Raw genomic sequence first — 18,981 nt, forward strand, 5'->3', positions numbered from 1 at the left:
ATTTGTGGACTTATTTCTTTGCCTCGTAAGCCATGTTTATTTAACCAGAATATTAATAGAGGGGATAATTCCGTTAGGTAAAATATACTTTTACACTGTGAAACGATCATAACAAAACATGAATGCGGTGTTTTCTAATATTTTCAGGAAAACCAAGCGTAAAAGCCATTTCTGTCTTAGCAGCAACTAGAGAATTCTGGTAAGTTCAGAGGGACGCTAAAGTTTGGATCAATAATTTGTATCCTACAGTTGCCTAAGCAACAGCCAAAATTCTGAGGTGACACTGGAAGTTATCACCTTAAAAAGCAAAATAACAAACACCTCAATAGCCCCTTTTCCAAGTTTATATATGCTACAGTATCCCTTACTGGACCCTTAAACAATAAAAAGAACTGTTACAAAACTTTTCTTTTTCCAAAAATTTGTATAGAAACTCCAAAAGCCCCAAATAGTCTCTTAGAAACAAACTATGCAAAAAAATGTGGAGAGATGGATTATAAAATTCTCCACTTGCTATCTTGTTGCTCAGGATTCTTTTACAGTTATTACTTAAGCCAAAATACTTTTGAGAGCATCTCCATTTGCGATTAAATTCATGGTTTTATGTTTCTCTTAACAAAACATGCCAGTTCATTCATTCTCTTCCTCCTCCACCTGACTTCTTCCTTCCCCTTACCCCACCCTCCCAAGGATTTAAAATTTATAATATATTTAAAAACAAGATCTAACCTCTAAATAATGATGAGGAAGTTATTGCTGAAATGGTAATAAACTGGTGTTTTGCACATTCAGTGAATTCAATCTGTATTTCATGTTTTTTCTTCTCTTATAACCTCAAAATTGCTTTCAAGAATCTATATTAACATTTGCGAGCAATTAGAATTGTTGCTGCTTCTGTGCAAGTTTTAAAAAACTGACAGGCTATTCTGCATCCTCTGGAAGCAGCTTGAGGCCTTAACCAAGTGAAACACCCAGTCCTACTGTGTACAGCAGTGACCACAACAAAGGCTGTGGTTTCTCCCACACTAGCCCTAAATAGGTTTAAATTAATGCTATTCATCACTGGGTGGAAAAGAAGACAAGGCAAATCTAAGCCAGCAGCATTGGGAAATTTCTTACCAACAGTCAAACCTCTTAGCCATAAATGAGCTGACCTCTGTTCATAAGTTTACTCCATAATAGCCCTCCCTGACTTTGAATTCCCATCTTTTTCACTACATTCTAGATAAAAGGTACTGTTACTATATTCTAGGTAAGAGATATTGTTGCTACCCTCAAGTTCCGCAAAAACACTCAAGGATATAAAAGCCGTATTTATCTTAAGCGTGTTGACTTGTTAGTGCTATTCCCTTTGAAGAATTAAAACATAAAAGATAAATTAAATTTTCTAGAACTGTGCATACACCACTGAGTTAGAATAAATCAGCGAGCCACAAACTCCACCTTGAGTTCAGTGTAAGGTTAGAGTAACAATTTGAGATAGGGTGGTACTTCTCTTTTAATTTTAAATGTCACTATACATTAGTCTTACACCTTCTTTTCCTTAATACAGTTTATTATTATAAAAATAAGGTGCCAGCTGCACAACTTTCTCCTCGTGAGTTTATTAAGGTACTGAAAAAGTTTAATTACATAACGTATAGTCCTAAAAGTTGACCATAAATACACATACACATGTATGTCTGCTAACAAAATATACTGAACATGTTTTAGATAAGCAATACTGCCATAAACTAACATGATAAGTTATCCCAAAATTAAGAAATTACCATAACCAATTCAGCATAAAATTATAAACTGTAACAATCTAACAGTATTCATTTAAAATTTTTTACAATTATTCTATATGCACTGATAACCTTATGCATAGAATTATACCGTATTTAAAGTACCAACTTTTTTAAAAAAGAAATCATTTGCACTGCTCTAAACAGCACTGTGTGCAGCCTTCATGTGCACACACATGCACACGAAGCACACACACACTCATACACAGACACTCCTAATCTTACACCTGCTCTGAAGCGGTAGGAAGTGAATTCTCAATCTGTCAACATGACCATCTGGTCTATCTGCATATCACGGCTTTCTCTATTACTATATGAAGGAATGACAATCACGAAGCCAAAATAAAACTAAAATGCACCTGACTGGGAGTATCTCTCTCTTTGTGGAAATGGAATAATACGTGGCATATCAGAGCAAAACTAGCAGAATGTAAATAATTTAAAATGAGCATTCATTCACTACAGCATAATTAAATGAACAGTATGGTACAAGTCGTGTGGTAATCAGTAACACCGGCCGTACAGGTTTACAGAACAGGTACCAGACTTCCAAGACACCCAAACAGTTCTTCCAGTGAGTGACAGGACCGTTACTATTCCTGGTCCAAGCAAAACTAAGTAAAGGTAGTGAGCGGGGTAGCGTGGAAGCAGCCAGCAGCTACCGGACTAAAACATCCCTGTACAAAAATGGTCACTTTCTACTTTACTACTAACACTACCCGTCCTACCGCCAGGACAAATTCAATTCACTCTGTCACTAGCTAATTAACAGTTACAGTAATCATCTGACAAATTTTTGTCATTTGTTAGTCCTTCAAAGCGAATTTTAAGGCGAGGGGAAAAAAAAAAAAAAAAACTCCAATCTTAGAAAAATCCCCATCTGCAAAAGGTTGAAGATGCTCATTGTGATTTAGCTTTTGAGCCTAACGCCGCTTAAAAAATTAGCAAAGGCCTTACTTAGTTGATTTGAATATGATTCTATTTATTTAATTTTACTTTTTAAATGTCTCCACACAGCTGCCTCAGAGTTATATACTACTTCACAGCAGGTAATAACTATCAGAAATAAATTGTGGCTCTGTCATTCTGTGGTCTGGATACAGCAACTTACCTCTGTCCAAAAGATGAGTCCTTAAAAAGTCTAACCTCTTACAAAACTTAACTAAATTGAGAATCTTTCTAGAATCTGATTAAATTACCAGAAGTTATATAGACGCAGTTAAAAAAAAAAAAAAAAAAACTCTCCAGAAAGTTCTCGGTTGAGTGCCTACTAATGAACAAAGGTTAACTTTATCTAAAAGGTCAAATGCCTGGTGGCTAAGGTTATGACCTTAACAACTTAAATTGTGACCTTGCCACGTGCCGGGTATATTGTAGATTCTGATACAGATCATCTGGTAAAGACTGGTCATAAATTAGCTTTACTGTTACACGCCCACAAAGAAAACCATTTGCCACAATTCCATAACATCTTCAAGTTGTCATACGATACATATGGAAGGACGACTCAAATAAAGACCAAATGAAGGGCATAACACGGTTTTACTCTTTTATACTTTTAACGAGATGAAATTCTCAGGCTTATAGAATCACTCCAATTTCATTATACTTGTTACTGTTTATCAGCCACAAAATTCACACAGTTCTAATGCTGCTGGATTGAAAGAAAAAAAACCGTGATGTAGTTTATGTATTGTATTTTAGCATCTCAGTAAGTCTTCGAGTAAATCACCTCCGCTTTAAAAAAAAAAAAAAAAAAAAAAAAAAAGATTGATTCTGCACTGGCTTCCAGTATTTACACGTGTGTCCTAAGATTTCAACCTCCTACCAAAGAGAAGGCCGAGGCATGAAGCCGTAATTATCATATACGTTTTTAGAAGAGAAAAAAAAAATTTCATTTGAGGGACTATCTAGAGGGAAAAATGGCATTTCAGAAGGAAAAAAAAATGCAACACAGCAAAAGAGAGGGGGGGGAGGAATCCACTATAGGTGAAAAGGCCACAATGGTTTTGGCATGTTTCTTGAAGCACGTTTCAGAGTCTCTGCCTCCTGCCAATACTGGCAAGTTCTCAAAACTTTTAAGGAGGTAAAAACATTGTTTAGTGTTTACAAATCTTCAGTATTATAACAGATGCTTGTCAAATCAGTTGTATGTAAGTTGACCGATCTACCTCATATTTGTATTGGCAATGAGCTTCCCTTCCACAAATAACAGGTCTCTAAATCTCTTAAATCAAATTTGTAATATTTTCAGACAAAAGGCCCTTAATATTTTCTTTTGCAGTCGTCCTGTTGCGTGCACAGAGCCGCAGCCATCACCGCGCTCGGTGAAAGCCAATGGTCTAACACTTGGCTGCCATTCAGGCCTACCAAGGGATTCTGGGATACGTCAGGAAAACCAAACCGAAAGGTAGTCTGATCCATGTTGCTGTCAATAAATCTTTCATAAACAATAAGGATGCTACCTCTCCAAAGCCACCTTCTACCTGTCATTTTACCAACAGAATCCTTCAGGTACTGAAACCACCAGCAACCATGTTAGCTCAAGGATTTGGAGCAACAGCACAGTAACACACAGTCAGCGACGACAGAGGATGCACGTTATGGCACTAGCTAGGAAGGCTGCAGCTCCTGCAATCTAAGGGAAATATTTATATCTAAAACTCAGAACGAGTGCTTCTCAAAGGGACAAAAGTGTAAGTGGTATTCCATTTTGGGGTACCTGGTAAGGAAGCACACCCCATGATGTGCACCACCTGTTGGCAGCACCCGCATTTTTTCTTGACTGGTCCAACGAGAGCATTTGTTATAATTTATAAATTATTTACTTTTCTAAATATCAAAAAGATTAAACACAAGATCTTAAAGAGTCCTCCCTGAAAGCACTTACAACACGCATCTTTTTTTTTTTTTTTTTTTTTGCACCTTGCCTTTCTCTTTCGGAACCTCCACTTACATACAGAAATTAATTTTTTAAAAATTTAACTCTGCTTTTCCAGTAGAGAAAACCAAGTAACAATAGGGTGAAAAGGGGATTAAGAAAGGGATACTTGTTCCTGTCTAGAGGTCATTAGAGAGGTGTTGCCTTTTCATTTCACTACCCAGAACGGGCTAAAGCAACAGGCACTCCTTACCAATTAAGTATACATTCTCCAAAACCCAAATATTTGAAACACTTACAGATCACATCCTCTAAAATACTTATCTATCCCCTGCCAACAGAATGCAGATGATAATGTGACATGCTTGCAAAGTTAATTTCTCCAGTTTCTTATGTAAGGACAGATGGATAACAAAAGTTCTCTTTCTAAAACATATATTGAGAAAAATAATAGAGAATAGGCTATCAGCTGGCTTCTTTTTTAAAAAAGCTCATATTCTTAGAATTAAAAACATTTTACAAAAACAGTACAGTGTTGATTTTACAGGTAACACCTCTCTCCTTTGTGGAAAAAAAATACATAAATATATGAACCCCAAAACAGCCTACTTGTAGGATTCCACAACCTTCTTTTTTCCATCTGGCTCAAGTAATTGCCATGAAAGTAAAATCTAGCAAGGCCGATATGTACATATAAAAAAGTCAACAAGTTACACAAGACCTGAGCTTTCCCATAACACAATGAACCTTTTGTCTAAATCAAGGCAAAAGAAACAAAGTAAAAATGCATTCTTTTAGTCAGTGCTCAATAGTTTTAGCCTGAATGCTACTCTAAATGCTGTAATATATACACAGGTAAAACATGCCTCAAAACCAGCCTTCAAACAATACAGAATCTTATCACCAATCAAAGCAACTCACTAAATCAATGATCAATATCGATTTCTCAGTGCATTCATGCACTACACAGATTGGCTACTTTTAAGATTAACCTCCCCATCAATTAAAGAGTTGGGTTTGTTTCTCGCTCAGCTTCGACACTACAAATTCCTAAATACAGAGCTACTAAGTTTGCCTATTAATGTGATTCTTTTTCCTTCCTACATGATCAGCAATTTGATAGTACTCGTACCACCTCTTCTTAACTAGCAGGGGGTTCAAGAGGCCCCAGTAGGTTAAAAACACACCCAGAAGATAAGCAACTAAAAATACTGCCTCACCACCAAACCCAGTGCTTGTGAACGAAATCTCCACTTGCCATTTACAACATCCCCTTTATTACAGAAGTTTTATGAGGCTTCTCTCACCCATCATCAAAAAAGGGTGATCTAAACATATCACAGGCCTACCAACACCTCTGATAACACCACTCACCAAAAGAACAGAACTTGGTGAGTGAGAGTCCTCTCAAAACTAGGCTTATCCACCTGAATGAAGGTGTCCCTGCAGACTGTGGGGCTGCTGGCTGTTCTGACTTTGGTTTACCTCTGAAACCACACTGTCCCTCTGTACGTGGCCTGCAATAACTTAGAGGGTTCGGGAATGGCCCCGGCACATACGGAGGTCAGCAGAAAAGAAACACACAAGAAAGTCGAACAACTTCTCACCATCGCACTTACCTGCTGCATGCACAAAGTATGCCAAATATAAATCGAGTTCCTTAACAGAAACCCCTATGTGATGGGGCTGCACACAGAGCCCTGGATTAGAGCACTGTGGGGACTTTACAAGGCGCTCGCCATCAGTACTTTCGAGCGGAATACCTTTAAATAAAATCACCATAACAAGGTCCAACCTCCAGACTTTATCTGCCTGGCGAAGGCAGTCAATTCTTCGCATCTTGCCTTTCTGGTCTGGGTTGGAAAGAACACAACATGGAGGCTTTTTCCCCGTAACTGTAAGAACAAAATCCTCTCGGTACTCAGGTCGGATATCTTTTCGCAACTTGGCCAGAAGTCGAGATGCCCACTTCTGCTTGACCTCTGGTTTTTCACTTAGCAACTCATCCTTCACGGCTCTCTCTTCTTCTTTTGACATACGCTTTTCGTGTTTTTTGAAGTATTTTCGTTTTCGGGCCTGCAGGTTGAACCATGTGTAGGCAAAGGCTCGGACGTGGGGCAGAAGTGCTTCAATGAAAGGATGAAATTCATCCTGGAGGAATGAATAAACACAAACATGTAACTAGCATGAAAACAAAAGGAAGTAACTTTTTCTTCAGATGGTCATTTAAAAAGAAATGCTTATTTCACTTGAAAGTTAACTCAGGCATTACATTACCAAAATTATACAGAGGATGCCTATGGGAAATCTGACAGGGGAAAAAAAGGAAACGGTAGCATTTCTCACAATCTCAAAGAAGAAAATTGCTAAAAATTTTTAAATGTTTTGATATGTTCACCAAAGTGCACCAGGTCCTATTGCCAGGCTTAGGTCCCAAATCCTTTAGATAGTAAGTGAAATTCATTGAAATGCTTATAACAATATATAATCGTAACCCTATTTCAAGAAAGGCATATCTAATTTTGCTCCAGCCTTGACCTCACTACTTGTAGTACAGCCAGGGCTCGGCCGCCAGATTGGCAAATCCTAAACATTTAGATGCCAGTCAATGTTTATGGAAGTCTAGGAGCAAAAAAAATCATCTCGACGATCAATGAAAACAAAGACTTTCCCTCTAAAAATATTGCATGTAGACTCTAATCTGTTTCTTAGGCATTTTGGTAACATCTTAATTCCTTCTTAAGGATTACGGTTACATATAATTTTTTTAGTCAAAAACTTAGAAAAATCTGGCATATAGAAAAGATGAATTTGATATTCTTCAGACTGAAATAAAAGATCTATTTCCAAGACACACTTGCTGATACTATGGGAATGAAACAAAAAGAAAAAAAAGGGGGGGGGAACAAAGAAAAGCGTACATGCCAGATAGTAAATAGAATGCGTCATTGTGACAACAGGGTTGCAACTAAATACAGTTAATTTTGTGAAATGCCTTCGGTAATAATCATCCCTAAAAAAAAAAGAGAATCAGTATTTAATTCCTGAAATTAATATTTCAGGCTTTTTCTCACAAGGAAACAGAGAACGTGGTACATTTAATGTTTACGAGACTCCAGGAAAACCCTCACGGTTGCCTTTAAAATTCAAGTAATTTGAAAATAAAATTCAATTTAAAATATTTAAATTTTTCTTACTGTCTTATGAAAATGTTTGATTTTTTTACTTGATATTTCCTTAGGAAATATAAATGTAAAATTAAATAAAAATTAAACAGTAACCTCCACAAAGCTTTCTGAGTACATCTAACTTTTGATTAACCAACCCACACTAATCTTACATAACTTCTCTCCGCCGCACAAACCCCCAAAAGATAAATTATTTACTTTCAAATAAATGAGGATAAGAAAACCAAAAAGATATTTGGTGACTTTTTTAAAAAGAGTGTAGGACACACAAATATTAGAAAATGCATTCTTTTTTGGTTTGTAATATGCATTTAAATATATACTTTGGAGGCACAAGTAACTGTAATGTCCAAAATACTATTACTATACAAAAATCATTAAATTTTTAAATGTTCAAACGTAAATTGAGTGGCTAAAATTGGAAAAATATTTTATCAGGTCTGTTAAAATATTATAAATTATAATCAATCATCTAAACACTATATAAGATTATTTTTAAAGTACATATTAATGTAATACATAATAAATCACTTCAATAATTGGCATTTATCTTTTTCTTCTCTGAACAAATTTTAGACTCTGCATTGCAAATTTAGCTTTGAAAACTGCTCTTTTTCAATAAAAATCCAAAAGAGAAGTCAGCTTTCATAACACGTGTGCATTCTTCAAGTGGAGAGGGAACAGAAAAAAAATGCAAGAATCATATTATTCTTTACCATAAACATTTTAAATTTCTGATGTTTAAGAATCTTTCTTATTGCCATACTTTAAAAGAGAGAATGGGGGATTTTTTCAGGTCACAGTTTATCTAACAAGGTATACGCCACATCGCAAAGCATTTAAACATTACTAAATTCTGGGCTCATCCTTGAAATGCTCTAAAATACATAAAATTTAGGATTGAAACAGTTCTTCACATAGATTGATTTTTACAGGACATGCTAGGGACCAAGGTTCTGTGGTATTATGTTAAGAACTCCTGGAGTCTACCTTAACTACAAAGTGAGCTTTCACCAAAAGATTTCATTTTAAAATCTCAGGCCCATTTTATAAAGCAAAGAACAACTAAGTTCCAAACAATTCACATTTATGTTAAAATGTTATCTTATTCAAAAGCTTTATTAATAATAATAAACATTTTTTAAAACCATTCTAATATGGCATTTAAGTGTTTGAAGATACTCCTAAGTGTACTGCTCACAGGACTGCGAACTGCGTTCATTTCGTGTTCAAGAGGATTTTGTTTACCTGCCAACCAAATGCCTATATATCTCACCATAAAAACCCTTAAATGAGGCCAATTCTGTCAACTAATTATTAAGAATAATCTAAGTCCCCAATTCTGCATCAAAAGTATTTACAACTTATCACTCCCCAAAGGTTTCAAGAATGTGCCAGTAAAAGTGCACAATATTTTGTATAACTTTACTCACATGTACTATCAAAGCGCTAATCATCTTTCTCAACTCACAATTAGAAATACTCCAGACCATCAAAAGTAAAGAATATCGTTAACTTGTAGGAAATGTCAAGGCATAACATAAATTAGTTAAATATATATATATATATATATGGCCCTATAAAGCATGTTGCTGCACATATTACCATAAACCATGTAATATTTCAAGATATTCAGGAGATAATAAAGAATATTTTACATATGTACTCAGTGAGAAAGTTATAGGCCACCAATGAAAACAAACCTGAAAACCTGTTTCAAAAGCGATACGACTTTGAATCAGCATCTTATATGTTGATCTGTTTGTAAGTAAGCCAAGTTTAAGAACCACTAAACGCTGATATTTCTAGAACTACTTTTAAAGGTTCACCTATAAATCTCTACTGGGCTATCGTTCTATGGCCAGATAAATGATTTGGCTATGATATGTTTATATGGCTTAAAAGATGATGTCTGGCATTTTCCTGATAAAGTTTTAAAAATTGCATACACGTACATGGAGTTTATTCTTTCATTTAGAGTACTTCTATCACTGTGCTTACTGGACTTTTTCTTTAATGACCAATAAACTACCTAAGTTTTTCTTTTTAAAACTGGTTCTAAAAGCTTTGTAAGCATTCCAGCAAGTTAAATAAAATTGTAAATCAATTTTTAAGAGAAGAATTAAAAATTATTCTCATTCACTAGTTAGTGTACAATTTCTTCACAAACTGTTATACTAAGTGTTTCTTTTACTGTTGTTTCCAGAAGAAGGCCTAGGGAGTGTATCAATCACGCTGCCAAATATGGTTGTTGTTTTTTTTTTTTTTTTTAAACTTTCTTAATGTGTTAATAGCTCATGAGCCAAGAGAATCCAGCTTTGTCAAGTACCTGACTATGCCCTGGGCCTGCATGGATACACAGGTATCCTTATATATGCACCAACCCAAAATATAAATTTATCTTTCTCGAGAGCTCACTTGAGAAGACGTTCATGTATCTGCTAAGGTCATGCCCCATTATTGCAGCACCCTGGTATTGTCTACAAGTTCTCTCTGCTGCAAACTTTTGCCAGCAAGAACTTCAGCCTTTGAATCTCAGCATTTCCACTGTAGTCATAACTCATTCAAATTCTCTTACACTTTGCATCTTATCCATATGCAATTGTGAACCTTGCCAGAAGTGGTTGGAAAAGTTTCATTCCACACTTCCACAAGTTACTAAAATAGGAACTTTGGAAGTTTGTTAGGGAAAAATAAAAAACTTTTACAATAACTCAAAGCAACTGCTACCCATTACTAATGCTAGGCCTAAATCCCAAACAGACCATTTCAACATAAAAGATGCATTTAAGAGTCTTCTGAGATCAAATAGCCGGTATTATTCCTGTTAGATATTGCAATAAGAAAGGATGTCATGTGAGAAATAAATCCAGAATCTAGAGAGGCAAGGAAAAAAAAAAAATCACTGGTACTTTTTAACCTTCCATAAAGTATTCGGTTTAAACCGTTATCTCCTGCTAAACGAAAGCAATAAGTGGTAGCAGGTTTTTTTTTTTCTTTTTAAGGGAGTGATAAATAAACATTTTATATGGAGCATACAACTTCATGTAGGTGATTAATGGTCAGACTGCAACGTACCAAAACAGTATGAAAGCTCACACTTTTTTCCAAAAAAAAAATAAATAAATAAATAAAAATTTTAGGCGCAAAAATCACTTTGACTTCATGCCTTTTAGTCCAAGAAAATAAATAATATATTCAAAAGGGACCAGATTTGGGGCCGTGGAGTAGCAATATTTTGCCTAGGGGTGGTGCAGACGGGAGAGGGATGGAAAGGGAGGACCTGGGAAGGAGGGGCGGGGGGCGAGAGGGACCCACGGTCGGAGTAGAGTCGGAGGGGAAAAGTTGCCCCCGTCCTGCGCGCGGAGCTGCCCGAGTCGCGCGGCGGCGGCGGCGGCGGCGGCGGCTGCGGCGGGGGGAGCCGCGTCCGGCCCGGGTTGCTGCTCGGGCTCGCGGCCCGGACCCAACTCCGCCCGGCGCTCCCCGGCCCGCGGCCCGCGGCCTCCGCGGCTCGCAGCCCTGCGCGGCGTGGGCTCGCGCCGGCACCGAAACTTTCACTCGGGAAAGCGAGCGGGCGACGAGCGGCAAGGACGCAGGCTCCACCCGGCCGGCGCCGGGGGACGCGCGTCCACGCAGCCCGCTCCGCCGAGCCCGGGGGCCGGCTCGCCGCCGCCGCCGCCGCCGCCGCCGCCCGCGTCCGAGGGGCGCTGTCCCGGCCGGGCCCGGGGCGCCGGCCCGCCCGCCCGCCCGCCCGCGTCCCTCCCGCGGCCGGACCCCAAAGGCTGACAAACAATAAACAAAAGTAAGAGTTTGGGGCGGCTGCGGCGGCGCGGGCTCCGCGCGCGGGCCGTGGGCGCAGGGGCGCGAGTTCCCCCGCACGGGGGGCTTCGGTGGCCCCGAGCGTGCGGGGCGCGCGGCGGGCTCGGTGGGCGGCCCCCTCCCCGGAGCCGCGGAACTCCAGACACCGGCCTGCCGGCTGCAGAAACGCTGAGTCCAGATTTCAGCGTGTCATGGGCTGCAACCCCGCCGAAACACGTGCGGGGCGTCCGAAAGCACCGCCGTTCCGCAGTCGGTCGCCCCGATATTAATTAACGCATTAATAAGAGGGCGCCATTAGCCATGTGCCCACACAAATGGCCGTGCAAGAGGAATGCACCCGCATGGAAACAAAGTTACTTTCTCGAAGCTGCATTTCTCCCCCCCCGCCTCCCCCCAACACACACACACACACACACACACACACACGAGCACACGCGCGCACACACACAGAAACACGCGCAGACACGGACACACAGCAAGGCACATGCCCCGGGCCTGGCCAGCGCGACGGTCCCCGGCACCCCGCGCCCGGCCCCGGGGCTGCCCCCGCGCCCCCGCGCCCCCGCGCCCCCGCGCCCCCGCAGCCCCGCGCCCCCGCCCCTCCACACACCCCGCCGCATCCAAACAGCTGCTTACCTGGGTGAGACAGAGCGGAGAATACATAACTGCCGGGCGGTGGGGTGTGCGTGTGCGTCTGGGTGTGCGGTTTGGAGGTGTGCGTGAGTGCGGGTGAGAGAGGAGAAAGAGGGAGAGAGGAAGAGAAGGAGAGAGAAGGGGGGAGAAAAAAAAATCAAGCCTGCTTCTTGCGTTCACATTTCCAACTCGGCTCAACTGCAGCCAGCCAGCCGGCGCGATTGCCGCTCCATGAGCTGAACTTTAACCCCGCCTAGAGTTTCCCTACACTCCACTATACATGTCTACTGTACGCGGGCGTTAAAGGCATAGCGCACCCTTTCCCGCTCCCGCGCCCGCGCCGCCCGCCCGGCCGGGTGCCCGCGAGCTGCCCGCGCGCCCGCCTCCGCCTCCGCCTCCGCCTCCGCCTCCGCCACCGCTCTGCACCGCACCGCACAGCCGCCGCCCGCTCGCGCCGCCGCCGGGGGGGGGGGGGGGGGTGCGTGGGGGAGGGGGCGGCTGCGGCGCCGCGCGGCCAGCCGGGTCCCGAGCCTCCGCGGCCGCTCGCGCTCGCTCGCTCGCTCGCTCCCTCTCCTGCTCCCTCGCTCGCAGGCTCTCTCGCTCCCTCGGCCCCCCCCGCCCCCGCTTCCCCGCTCAGCGCATTACTGGGTAACGCAGTGAGGAGCAGTTACAGTCTGTACTCCCGGGCAGCTATAGGCTGCCACAGGATGTGCTTAAGCAAACAAAACTACTTTTCCTCATCCCCATCCCCCAAGCCCCGCCGCAGACCTTCGCGGACCTCGGTGGAGGACTTGGGCAACTTTGCCAGGTTGCCCCGCGCTCCCGGCTCGCTGCGTGCGCACGTAGAAAACCCAGGAGCAGGCCGGGGGGGTGCGGGGTGGGGGGGAGAGGGGGGGGCAAATTTGCATGTATGCAAATTTTTTTAAAAAATCAGACCTCCTAGGTAACTTTTCCGCCCCCCCCCCCCCCTTCTGAAATGCGGTACGGCTCAAAGCATTGTAATCTCTCCAGCGAAGCTTTCTGTGGGAATAGATCGTCGGTAGAGGTAATTATGCACAAAATCCTGCAAACTTTGTGCAGCTTCAGTCCTATGGCATTCAGAAGCGGGGGTGGTGGGGAATAATTTCACACAGAAGAGTCACCGGATTTGGGGGGGTAAAAGAGGGGGGGTGTCTGGAGAAAAGGAGGCGGAGATTAATGAGCGTTCTCCCTCCCAGGACTGTGAAACTAGTGGGTCTGAACACAGACGCCATAGAAAAAGTTCTATCACGTTCAGAAACAACAGTGGTTTAGCTGTGACATCTTTTTCTTTTTAGGAGGGAAAAAAAAAAAAATGTGAAAGGGATGTCCCCTAAGGGAAGGGAGATATTCTGGTCCACAGACGCGTGCCCAGAACTGGACACAGGCTATCATTACCGTCCCCGTTCCTGGGACACCTCTGGAAGGGTGCCTTTTAAGAATCCCCTCTTTTTTCCTCCCCCAGGTAATCATTCTTAAAATGGAAAAGAGCTTCCTGCAATTATTTTAGGTTTGCTAAAGTATTGTTTTGGCATAAAAGGGGGGTGGTTTTTAGGGTTTGGCAAGTTGCCAATAAGCCTGCTTTTCCAGTTTTTTTAACCTCATATTTTCTCTCCAGGCTTTCCTCTCTGATGGAAAAACAACAACAACAACAACAACAAAACCCTTCTTTTTCCCTGACCCCTATCCCATCTCATCATCCCCCATCTTCCTAACTGTAGTTTGCAAGCCTGCTGCATTTGCGAACCCTTCTCAAAATTCCAAGAGGAAAGACCAGGGTGAAAGACACTGGCACACAGACTGGGAAATCTGCACCTTGGCAGAGGTTACAGAGCCAGAGAGCCTCTGAAAAGAGGAAACTCCTGTAGGAATGCCCACTCTGCAGGTGAGTGAGTGAGAGGTGACGTGCTAAGGCCACTCTCATTCAGACTGCGTTCCCCTCTGCACCCTCCACCCCCTTTATTTTTTTCTTTAGGTAAAGGGCAAGAAATCTGTTACTGGAAAAAGCAAAATATAATCCTCTGAAATATTCTGCATGTGTCTAAAGTCATTCTATGCTTGTTCTCCAGTTGCTTTGTGGCTAAAATAATTTCTGAATGCTCAAGACCATCTTCACAAACCCCGCTCCTAAACATCCTTGGAAACGTCTCAAATTATTTATTAAGGGGTGAGGGGAGATAATGACTTAAATCTTTAATGAGAGAGTCCCATTTTCCCCAACTAAATAACTGCTTCTCCTTGGTTCCTTTTGGATTTCAGCAGAAGAGAAATGTCCTAAAAGCTAAGCTGAGTTACAGAGACACCCTCCCTGGCCACGGAAACCTTTGCTGGGATCTATAACTTCAACTCGCTCCAAGTTTCCTCGATAGAAGTTTCTGGCTGACAGTCCCAACATGTAACTGAGGCACAGTGAGAAGTTATTGTTCCGTGTGTACTCTTGGGAAGCTCTCTTCCAGAGCAGATTAAAATCTTTCTTTTGCTGTATTGAAAGATAGAGTTCACATCTGCCGCTTTCCAAAACAAGAAAGATTCTTACTTTTAATACCGAATCTTAAGAAAAAGAAAAGGGTTTTTTTTTTTTTTTAAGGGATTGGCACACCGCCCTGGTTTTTAAAAATAGGGAAAAGTAATTTAATGCTGATATTTCTAGTTTAAAAACTTCTTTTGTTGCAGCAGTGAACGTGCCCGCGATTTCCAGCTCTCTGCGGTTAGCAATATTATCTTAAGTAACTTTTGGCGCCCTTCGTAAGACTTTTGGATATGGGACGATTGTTTGCGCCCTCTAGGCAAGGGCTGGATCCAAGTTCAGCACCAAAGCCCTGCACATCCGCTCCTGCTTTCTCTCCTATCTCCGCCAGCTCCCGCTCCCTCCCCCGCGGGATGGGGGGGGGGGAGGAGGGGGAGAGGCGGGGGGAACTCTACAAAGCACCGTTCCAACTACAGCCTTTGGAAACAAGACTGAGAAAAATACAGTAGAAGAGTTACAGTTACAGAAAGGCTTCTGGTAACTTTCTCTCCAACAGGCATAAATTTAAACACACACACAAAGAAACAGATGTTCCGCAAAGGGCAGTCTGGGGGTAGAAAACATTTCCAACTCTCCCCTCTTCCCAAGTTGCAAAAGTAAATCCTTGTCCAGAGTTCACAAAGATACTAAAGACACTTGAGAGAGAGCTCGGATGGAAGGAGGGGAGAAGGAAGAAAGGATAGTAAGAGAGAACAGTTGTAGGAAACAGGTGAAGTACAAAACCTGGTTTCCTGCAATCACATAAATGAACCATTGTTAGGAAGGATAAGCCCCTTATTGGAAATAACCGCTCCAATCATTTATTTTGCAAGTGCTAGGAGGCTGCCTTGAAATGGGATTGTCTTTGCGCAAAGGAGGCTCCTGTCATGCTCTCTGCTATCCATATTCTCCCTGGCACAGAGCCCAGCCTTGCATTTACTGTGTTTTATTTGCAGAAATGTTACCTTGCCAGCTTTAGTGAAATCCTCTTAGATATATAAATTACGTCAATAAGGTTTCACTTATATGTACAGCTCAAATACCTCTCATTTCGGGAGGTTACTTGGTAGGAAGATCTTATTAATATGATTTAGATTTTAATGCCCAAAGCAGTGAAGATAAAATTGGGGTTCATAAGTGACAATGCCATTAACTCTGTAGTTGTTACCAAGACTAACTTTATCACTAGCATTTTCCAATATTTTTCTCTAGTTTTTTGACCTGCTGGTCACTTGTGTGCAGATCTTTCTTAGATGCATATAATACTAAATTGAATAATGTCACTGAACTGAGAATCCAAGTGGATTTTAACATCAAATTTCCAAACCAGATTTGATTAGAAGGCCTACAGCCTTGGGAAATAACTCGATGGGAATTTAATCCAAAGATGGGAAAGAGCCCATACTTATTTTCCATTCGCTTCCCAACAGAATTAGGTGCTCAGAGGGAAGGAAGAGATGGATGTACTTTGGTCAGAGGCTGCCAGTTACTGTCTCCAAGACAAGCTACTGCAGTTGGCTTCCACTGGATTGGTATCAAAGACTTGTCCAAGAGGCCAGACTCCAGCTAAGAGTTAGCAAGTCAGCAATCTTCCACACACACACACACACCCTCCACAGGGGTTGTTGTGGTAACAAGAACAAATGTGAACTTGGCCAGCCTTAATATCCTATTTGGTACCGACCATATATTTAAACAGCAGAATTCAAGAAGAGTGGAGAAAAAAACACTTTCTCCCCTTCCTCCTTTCAAATGTATAAAACAGCTGTCAATCCACCTGTGAAACATTCTATCTCCCCTAAAACTACTGTTTAGAGTTCAGGAGGAGAGGCTTGCCTATTCCTGCAAAGTACTTGAAAAGTCAAAGCTTCTAAGATAACCAGGGAAGTTTGTAATGCTGCCTATCCAATATGTGACTTTCAAAGCTCAGTACCGTCCTGGATAGTTCAGGCAAGTTTTTAAGCCACGCATTTTTAAAAGTTGAACCTCCCCTTGCACAACAGTTAAAAGCTTCCCCGAATTCAAAAATAATAATTAATGCAAAGTTAATATTTCCCTAGAAGAGTTTTTCTAACTTTCTCCGAAAGGCAATTAGGAAAGCATTACAATTCATGCAAAAATTCCCCCAGTTTTTTTTTTTTTTCTTAAACTCAAAAACTCTTTCCTATTGTGCTTGCTAAATCCGGAAGAGCTTGTAGCTTTGACAGCTTGAACCACACCATCCCCTTCAGAGCCGCAGAGAACTTTAGATCTTTTCTGCCCCGCCCCCTCTGGCTACTGAGAACCATTGTACACCCAGGCTTCCTCACGATTGGATAAAGCTTTTGTCAATCTCCCATGTTGTACCATTGATTAGAGGATCGAATCGTCAATTATTCTCCGGGTCCAGACATTTCTTTTCGAGTTAGGTTGACTGCTGAGGCCAGACGTCTTTTTACAGAACAGAGCACGTACAGGATTTTTTTCCCCCTTTCTGGAACCGAGCAAGCGCTAGGAGGAAAAAAATCTGTCAAGCTCAGCAATTTTTTCAAATCTCGGGGAGGAAAAAAAAAAAAAAAAAAGGAAACCCGGTCTCTGATGCACATAGAAAAAAAAAAAAAAGCCATCCACAAAGCTACGTCTTTAAAACAAAACCATCACAATAAACATTCACCCAGCAATCACTTAAATGCATATGCAAGCCAGAGAAATTTTAAAGTCTTAGCCATTAAACAAAATCATTCTACCATTATTGTTGTTTATAAAACACACATCGTATAAACGCAAAATAGAAAGTTTAAGATGTACCACGTACCATTGCAATGTAAAAAGAGTACGTGAGAAACTTTAAAATGTTCAGACGAATGGCTTCATTTGTTGTCCCCCTTTTTTGCATTAAAAAAAAAATCTAAATAAACTTGGAACCGTTGAAAACCCGGAAGAGATTTTTTTTTAAAGCTGTTGGCCAATTGCAGGCTTCTTGGAGATTTTTTTTTTTTTTTAACTCCAAATCAGAAGGCTTTTGCAATTGTAATGCGCGCTCTCTGCCTCTCTCACTCTTTCTCTCTCTCTCTCTCTCTCTCTCTCCTCTTTTGATAGCAATCCAACCCGGGCTGGCTGGTTCTCAGATTCTCTCTGGTTTTGCCTTGTGTGCTTTGGATTGTACGAGACTTTGCAGAAGTTGCAATCGATTCGCAGTCCCTCTCTCCTCTCCCTACCCCCTTGTTTATTTCCGCAATCGCTGCAATTTGCATAGTAACCACGCACTAGGCGCCGGCGGCAGCCTGCGGAGGGGGCGGGGAGGGGGCAGGGACCAGGCCTTGCCCCCTTCTCCCCTCCTCCCGGCTCCCTGCCCGCCAGTCTCCTCCTCCCCCACGGTGCGTGGCCAATAGGAGCCCCGGGATTCAGCGCAGGCTCCGGTCGGCACACCGTTCGGAAGAAAAGCTCCAGTGTTACTAGGCCCTGCTCGCAGGATCGTGTTTTTGGCGCGGTGGAAGTTCCCCTGCTTGCGGACCTCGCAGCCGGTACTAGGACTATGTGAGGATGCAGGACCTTTGCCTGCGGTTGTGCGGGTTTTGTACGTTTTAATCAAGTCTGCACAGCTGCTCTCTCGGTTTCTTTTTCCATAGCCTCTCGTGAGTTATTAGGCTAGTTCATGATGGTTAGTGAGAGATTTAACCTTTATTTGCACTGGTGTAGACCAAGAGTTAAAGATCCTCTTTGGTGCATTAAATCACGAGAGTGCAAAATGTCACAGAGAACTTGCAGTGAAATAAAGCTTCTACTTTAGATTCCGAAAGGAAAAGCCCGGCCGGTTCTGCTCTCTGCAGATGACTGAACATAAAATTGTTAGGTGGGCTCCCTCAAAAATAAAGTTGTCCCTTTAAAGGGGGGAGATGCAGTGGAATTCTAGCTTAATTGCCAAGCATCTATTGTGTCAATATCCTTACAAAACCGGGATTCCACAAAGTTTGACGCCCTCCCCCGCCCCCACCCCCCATCCCATCGCCCCAAGAGAAGGGCTGGGTTTGGACGGTTGAAATGGGGAGGGGGAGGCTGTTAATGTAATTATTGGAACATTAAGTGCTTCACCTAACTGATTCATCTTATTTCATTAACCCAGGCTCTTTAATACCATCTCAATGTCAACCTTTTAAGTGTTTGTTTTAA

The 18,981-nt window shown here is 42.0% G+C and overlaps 1 protein-coding gene and 1 long non-coding RNA gene across 17 annotated transcripts in view; one reads left to right on the forward strand and one right to left on the reverse strand.

Moving 5' to 3' along the window:
- The window catches only part of NFIA (nuclear factor I A), a 373,774-nt gene extending 355,748 nt beyond the window's left edge, over positions 1 to 18,026 (reverse strand). For 5 of the 16 annotated variants that reach the window (XM_035717012.2, XM_035717008.2, XM_035717006.2 and 2 more), the window contains exons 1-2: positions 17,627 to 18,026; positions 6,288 to 6,819 (exon numbers count right to left, since the gene is read on the reverse strand). In XM_035717012.2, the coding sequence (XP_035572905.1) occupies positions 6,288 to 6,819; positions 17,627 to 17,707 (613 nt within the window). In that variant the 5' untranslated portion in view covers positions 17,708 to 18,026. Of the gene's footprint in view, positions 1 to 6,287; positions 6,820 to 12,311; positions 12,687 to 13,076; positions 13,179 to 17,626 lie in introns of those variants that run through there. The other 11 variants (XM_049110359.1, XM_035717017.2, XM_049110357.1 and 8 more) reach the window with 5 other exon arrangements.
- On the forward strand, positions 13,192 to 17,398 carry LOC112647130 (uncharacterized). The gene is made up of 3 exons (XR_003128113.3): positions 13,192 to 13,353; positions 13,945 to 14,211; positions 14,586 to 17,398. It is a non-coding gene; the product is annotated as an uncharacterized LOC112647130 (long non-coding RNA).
- Positions 18,027 to 18,981: the final 955 nt, after the last annotated feature.

This window comes from Canis lupus, chromosome 5, assembly GCF_003254725.2.
Source record: "Canis lupus dingo isolate Sandy chromosome 5, ASM325472v2, whole genome shotgun sequence".
Taxonomy (NCBI): Eukaryota; Metazoa; Chordata; class Mammalia; order Carnivora; family Canidae; genus Canis; species Canis lupus.